Source organism: Hoplias malabaricus, chromosome 1, assembly GCF_029633855.1.
Source record: "Hoplias malabaricus isolate fHopMal1 chromosome 1, fHopMal1.hap1, whole genome shotgun sequence".
Taxonomy (NCBI): domain Eukaryota; kingdom Metazoa; phylum Chordata; class Actinopteri; order Characiformes; family Erythrinidae; genus Hoplias; species Hoplias malabaricus.
Window position 1 is genome coordinate 71,231,601 of NC_089800.1, and position 7,453 is coordinate 71,239,053.

Consider the following 7,453-nt stretch of genomic DNA (forward strand, 5'->3'; position numbering starts at 1 on the left):
TCCCCCCCAGTGAGGTTATGTTCCACGTACCAAGAACCAGTTTCCGCTGACAAGTTCCACGACGCCAGGGGCCCCCTTGCCCCCGCTCTGTGCCCGATGGGCATTGCACCGCACCCCTACTCTGAATCTTGCGGGTGGTGAGCCTACATGATCCTCCCACGTTGCCATTTCGGGCTGAGCCCGGCCGGGTTACGTGGGCTGCCCAGCCACCAGGCGCTCGCCGTCGGACACTACCCCCAGGCCTGGCTCCAGGGGTAGGTCCCGGTAACCCTTTCCCGGGCAGGGTACACTGAATTTTAATGTGTGTACTCATAGGAATGCTTTTGGATCATGTTTGTCTGGATCTTCACTCCAGACCTGTTCGCCATGGGAGACCCTACTGGGAGCTAACAGCTCCCGACGACATAGCCCTGGAGGTCATGAGACCACACAAGCCCTTCCGCCACGACAAGGCCCTGATCCAGGAAGGGCAATCAGAATTCCTCCATCTCAAATACCACACTCAAATGTAAAGTATATATTTGATATGTATTTTGTAGACTTTGAAATATGAAATCTTATATATACACATCTCATCTTTGTAACACAATGTACATGGTATAGACAACTTTTCATGAAAGTATTGCTCATTCTGGGCCATTCCAGTTTGTTGTCCTCCAACAGGTAGTCCCAAAACTCCAACAGGTAGTCCCATAAGTCTTTTTTGGTTGGTAAGGCTCTTAAATTTTTTAATTGCTTAAAGACACAGTACAAATGTTTCAGACAAAGGACGACCTGACTATGCATGCATACATAAATCTACTGGGTAACATCCACAGTTTGGCACAAGGGATCTTCTTGTTTTCACAAGCTGTTTTATGGGAAGTCAATTGTACAAAAAATATTATGTATTTTGAGCAAATATTATGAGCATGGGTTTGGTATTTGGTTTTCAAGACACTAAAGCAAATGTCATTTTAGATAGGCAGTTCTGTACCAGTGTTGATAACTGTGTGACAAAAAGGACAAATCCATCCTGTCCAATGTCCCTTTAGTAGCACCCCTTGAACTTGATGAGCTTGTTGAATGCCTGCTTGAATTCATCATTGAAGACGGTGTATATGACAGGGTTGATGAGTGAGTTGAGATAGCCAAGCCAGGTGAAGAAGTCAAAGAGGAACGGGTGGAACCAGCACTCTTTGCACATGGCCATGACCAGAGTGACCACAAAAAAGGGAAGCCAGCAGACAATGAAGGCTCCCAAGATGATGCCCAGAGTCTTAGTGGCTTTCTTCTCTCTCGCAGCACACAATCGTTTTCGCTCCAGCACACTGTCGGCAAGCTTCACCTTCACACTATTCATGAAGAGTGGAGACCCTCCTCCACCTCCTGATCCTCCAGGGTGAAGATGACCCTCCTGGTTGGATGCGGAGTTGAGGGAGCAGAGGGAGGATCCCGCAGACGTCTGGATCAGCTGTGCTGTTGTGAAACGCTTCCCACAAGATGACGGAGTCTTGAAGATTCTTGATCGGGCAGCCACGTAGATACGGCCGTAGAGGATGACCAGGAGAACCGTGGGTACGTAGAAGGCCCCAAAAGTTGAGTATAGGGTGTAGGAGATCTGGTCCGTGTTCACCAGGCACTCAGTCAACTCCTCATGGGCCTTGGCCTGCCTCCAGAAGAGTGGAGGAATGGAGATGGAGATGGAGATCACCCACACCACCCCGATCATCAGTGCCGCCCGCCGAGTGGTTCGCCTCTTGGAATACTCCAGAGCATCTGTGATGGCCCAGTAACGGTCCAGTGCGATCACACACAGGTGCAGGATGGAAGCCGTGCAGAAAGTGATATCTGACGACAGCCAAATGTCACACATGATCTGGCCCAGTGTCCACGTCTTGCTCACTGTGTAGACGATGCTGATAGGCATGACCAGTATGGACACCAGTAGGTCTGTCAGGGCCAAGGAGCCGATTAGAAAATTTGCAGGTGTGTGGAGCTTACGCGTCAGAAAGATTGTGGCAATGACAAAGGCGTTGGATAGCATTGTGGCAAGAGTTACTATGGCCAGGAGGGCAGAGAGGGAAATCTGTAGGCCCAGGAGCGTTGTTTCATCCCAGGCTTCAGGATCCTCTGAGTTCCCAGTGATGTTGGATAGGAAAAGCTCACTAGTGCTGTTATAAAGATCCATCATGATGATCTACTGTTGCTCATAGCTATGCCATGGCTCCCTCAACTGAGCTGCAGTTAGCATGCTGATAGGTTCATTAGGTATTCTATTGTAAGATGCCATGAGGATTACTTCAATTCCAACGACAGTTAGGAATTGCATTGGAATGCCATTGAGCTCAGGTCTAGTCCAAGTAAATCCACATCACAAACTCAGGGATTTGCAACATTGATTAATAATATATAACCTGCATTTTGACAAGTCTTTAAGCATCCGTAAAATTTTTACTGTCTTTATTGTAGACACAAAACACAGAAAAGACAACCAATCCCTCGATGGATGCTCACATTAAAAGCTGGAATAGTTGTAGTGCCATTTCAAGCTGAAGGCTATTGTTATTCTGCCCATTCTGCTCAGATCCACCATGACTTAAGCTTCCCAGGTGGAGAAGATGTAACTTGGCATGAGGACTGATCTGTGGTGTTCACCACATGCCGGTGGCTAATCCTGACGGAAGGCACCAAACAGCATACACAGCCAGACAGGGATACGGCTTAGTTCCGAGGAAGGCTGGATTGGATCCACATCTTTGTGAAGATCTAGACAAGACAATGAAAAAGACAGGGTGAGAGACAGATAGAGACAGAAAAAGAAAGAAACATGAGGATTTGCCGCAGGAATCAGAGGCACGCATGAATAAGCTCATGATGGCTTACATCTTCATGTAAGTGATGTGCCTGTCCGGAGACACAACAGTCTATGAGGCATTTGTAAGCCAAATAGGCAGCATTATAATGAGGGGCTTAACAAGGCAAACATGTTAATAAAATGCAAATGGCTCATGTTATCTCTGTTCTTATTATCTGCCACCCTAGAAATCTGCACACATCAGGATAAGCTATAATTTTTCTTTGTTTGCTTCTAGAAGTGTCGGGCTCATGACACACAGACATACACACACCAGTACTCACACAAGCACATGGTATTAACTACTCACAATTAATTTTCATTTTCATAGTCATTCATCAATGACAGACTAGTCCTTGATAACTTTACCACGTAACAACCTGTAAAATGTCAATTGTGTATAAATACACGTTCTAGTGTCACTACAAATTCTGTGACTTTGACAGCGACAAGGACTACTGCACTAGGATGACCAAAACTGATCACCATGCATCCATTAATAAGCATGGCTTTCCATCTGATCTCAGTGTGAGTTTGAACATATTTGATTTAAAGATCATTCCCATGATTTTTACAACATGTACTAAACATACATACATGTTCAAATGAATTTCTGGTTACCCAACCTGAAAAATCAGCCTTAAAACTTAAGCTAATCTTAACCCCAATGAAACCCTAAATTTAACCCTACACCTAAATTTTAACCTAAACTTAATTCTGTAACTCCTCACACTTAACTCTAACCTTAAACCTAACAATAACGCAAGCACTAAGATTAACCATAATACGAAACTTAAACATGAACTTTACATAAAATTTAAGCCCTGAAAAATTAAGAAATTATTAGTTTTTATTGTGTTTTGAGCTTGTTTAACACTATTGTTAAGACTCTAAATCTAAACCTAACTCTCATCCAAGGCCTAACTTCAATTATAAATTAGACTGTAAACCTAAACCTAAGCTTCAAAAGATTTAAAACTGCAGTGTATTGTGTACATACAAGGGTTTGGGAGTATTTTTCAAGAAACTGTGCCTCCAGTGGACAGGCATTTGCTACTAACATATAATAAATCATTAATATATGTATATATATATATATATATATATATATATTCGTTCATTCATTATCTGTGACCGCTTATCCAATGCAGGGTCGCGGTGGGTCCAGAGCCTACCTGGAATCATTGGGTGCAAGGCAGGAACACACCCTGGAGGGGGCGCCAGTCCTTCACAGGGCAACACAGACACACACACACATTCACTCACACACTCACACCTACGGACACTTTTGAGTCGCCAATCCACCTACCAACGTGTGTTTTTGAACTGTGGGAGGAAACCTGAGGAAACCCACGCGGACACAGGGAGAACACACCAACTCCTCACAGACAGTCACCCGGAGCGGGAATCACACCCACAACCTCCAGGCCCCTGGAGCTTGCCGCCCATATGTGTATATATATATATATATATATATATATATATAAGAGGCGATTGCTCTAAGACTGCAAGGGAAGCTCAGCTTCCCCTAAAATGTCAAAAAATAAGTGAAGAAATATATACTGTTGTGTGTACATGTCATTGAATAAATATGCACTACAACGCGAGCAACTTTTGTTCAGAATCAGCTTCTTATCACTGGTAAAGACAGTGCTTTAAAAAGTGTAGACGCTGAGCATCCATGGAGTTCAATAGAGAAGCAGCGAAATGCAGCGAAACGAGACAAGTCATTGGATAAATGCTGGGCTTTGTCCCACCCATCAGATGTGGGGGTCTATGGGGCAGTGGGCTGGCCTCGGCTGGCCCGGACGCTCAGCTTCTGCATGATGATTGGATGACCTGTCTGAGGCTGAATCCGTAAAGATCCGTAGGAGCATTACATTTCCTCTTAGCGGCATTTTCTTTGTTAAAAACGACTAGTGACAAATGGAGCTTCTGTTTCTGGTGGGTTTTTTTTGTAGCTGCTTGTGTTTGGAGACTGACTTCTATTACTCTTTCTGACTTCTATCACTCTTTCTGACTTCTATCGCAGTTTCTGTCCAGCGGGTGCTCCACCGTCACAAAGCACTCACAGGCGGACACACTTCACATGGGCCAAGGCCGTTTAAGCAGCCTAGCTCTGCTGGCCATTGAGAGGACACTAGTCAAGTCCCTGTAAAATACGCCTCGTTGGTACAACAGGGTCACAGATCATTTTCTTGAAAATGAACAGAGGGTAGAATTTACGTATAAATAAACCGACACATTTTATGATGTTGGCCGAAATTGAGCTTCCCCTCCTTGAAAGACCAGCATCCGCCACTGATATATATATATATATATATCAGGGAAGGGCGGCAAGGTAGTGCAGCAGGTAGTGTCGCAGTCACACAGCTCCAGGGGCCTGGAGGTTGTGGGATCGAAACCGGAGCATCCAGAGGAAACCCACACGGACACGGGGAGAACACACCAACTCCTCACAGACAGTCACCCAGAGCGGGAATCGAACCCACAACCTCCAGGCCCCTGAAGCTTGCCGCCCATATATAAGGGCGGCATGGTGGCGCAGCAGATAGTTTTGCAGTCACACAGCTCCAGGAGCGACTCAAAAGTGTCAGTAGGTGTGAGTGTGTGAGTGAATGTACTAGTGTGTTGCCCTGTGAAGGAGTGGCGCCCCCTCCTGGGTGTATTCCCGCCTTGCGCCCAAAGATTCAAGGTAGGCTCTGGACCCACCGCGACCCTGAACTGGATAAGGGTTACAGATAATGAATATATTTTATCGTAAAATATGCCCAAATTTATAGATTAAATCTTTAATTTTATTTAATCTTTAAAATATTTTTCTAGAAAAACTCAGATATCTGAAGCATTTAAAGCCTATGATTTTATTCTTTGAAAAGTTAAACAATAAAACCAAAAGCTGACACCTATTTACTCAACATTGGGAATTTGTTTTCTGTTTTCTTCAATAACAGTCTCTAATCTTCTGAGAAGACCTTAGACTAGATGCTGGAATCTGATTGGCATTCAGTCACAGATGCATTCAGGTGCTGATGTTGAATGATTAGTTCTGGATCACAAACACCTCTCCAGCTAATCTCAATTTTATTGAATGGAGCTTTATTACTCAGTGCTTACCACTCTAGATCACACTTGACTTTAGGTGATACACAGAGTCCTTTTCTATTGGCCAATGCTTTTTTTTTTATTTTTTATTTTTTATGAAGATTACACTGACTGACACAGTTGAATACATTTCACCCCAAACTGCCCTGAGTGACTCTGTTTACCTCTCAGCCATAGAACTCTGCAGCAGCTTTCCCTTAAAATCACTTCTTTCTTGATGCACTTTCTTGCCTTCTGCCTTCTGAACTCCTGCTCCAGTGTTGAATCAACTTTGATTTTCAGATAAAGCTCTTTTTTTGTTGGTTTGTTTACATGAACTCTATCATGCCTACACACTTATTCTGGAACAGAACGCTGTTCAGATGCCCCAAGAGCTCTGAACAAGACTGTAATCCTTTCAAGAGCCAACACAGGTTTTTTTTGTAATTCCACTACAAACGACAGCCTTACATTCAAAGCAATCATTAAATCAATCCGCAGTTCTCTGAGATTAGACCTCTATTGGTTTTGGCATCTATTTTTTCTTGGGGCGTTGTATTCCCAAAGTTTCTCTTGCCTGGGGAGCCTGAAGAATTCCTCAGAAACCAGGGATCTGGCTCTCCTTGTGACAGTTATGAGATTTCATGAATGACACTATTAGTGTGATTTTCACATTTCTTGTCAGTTATTGCAGCATGCTGATTGTTTTCCCTGAAATGAGCAGATCATTTTGTGCAAAAGGGCAGATTTCTAGCTTTGCTCCCAACATCTCACTCTGGTTTGAATTTGAAAAGGTATTCTTGTGTGTACAATCTTACTTCATAAGACAAAAAGCCTTGCTTGATTTTATTCAGTTTTAAAAATATATATCTAACTCAAACATGTCAAAACAGAAAGTAAATGTTAATCATATGAAATTACTAGGTAATAACAATATAATTATGTTATTATTGTATAGTGTGGCATATTGATTATTCATTCATTCATTCATTATCTGTAACCGCTTATCCAATTCAGGGTCGCGGGGGGTCCAGAGCCCACCTGGAATCATTGGGCGCAAGGCGGGAATACACCCTGGAGGGGGCGCCAGTCCTTCACAGGGCAACACAGACATACACACACATTCACTCACGGACACTTTTGAGTCGCCAATCCACCTACCAACGTGTGTTTTTTGGACTGTGGGAGGAAACCGGAGCACCCGGTGGAAACCCACGCAGACACGGGGAGAACACCATATTGATTATTACTACCTTAATTACTCAATTACTTAATTCAGAGACAGTTAGCTTCTGCATCCAGCATTCAAATGATCCTCATCAGCGGCATAAATATCCCCATAAATATTCCCACTGGAATATGAAAATTATTCTACTATAATTCATCGGGGCACGAAAAAAAGAACCTGGGCTCAATGATAAGCCATAATACAGGTGTTTGCAGCTGTAATCATTTCCTATGATAGGAAACGTTGGGACAACAGCTGTGTGTGTTTGTGTGTGTGTGTGTGTGTGTGTATGTCTAACATCAGCA

The 7,453-nt window shown here is 43.6% G+C and overlaps 1 protein-coding gene across 1 annotated transcript; it reads right to left on the reverse strand.

Annotated features, from left to right (window-relative positions):
- Nucleotides 1-640: 640 nt before the first annotated feature.
- htr1d (5-hydroxytryptamine (serotonin) receptor 1D, G protein-coupled) lies at nucleotides 641-2,173 on the reverse strand. The gene has a single exon (XM_066682770.1). The coding sequence runs from the start codon at nucleotides 2,171-2,173 to the stop codon at nucleotides 1,031-1,033; it is 1,143 nt and encodes a 380-aa protein (XP_066538867.1). The 3' UTR covers nucleotides 641-1,030.
- Nucleotides 2,174-7,453: the final 5,280 nt, after the last annotated feature.

Excerpts from the sequence above, each read along its gene's own strand:
- htr1d (XM_066682770.1), bottom strand. The coding sequence starts at position 2,173 with ATGATGGATCTTTATAACAGCACTAGTGAGCTTTTCCTATCCAACATC.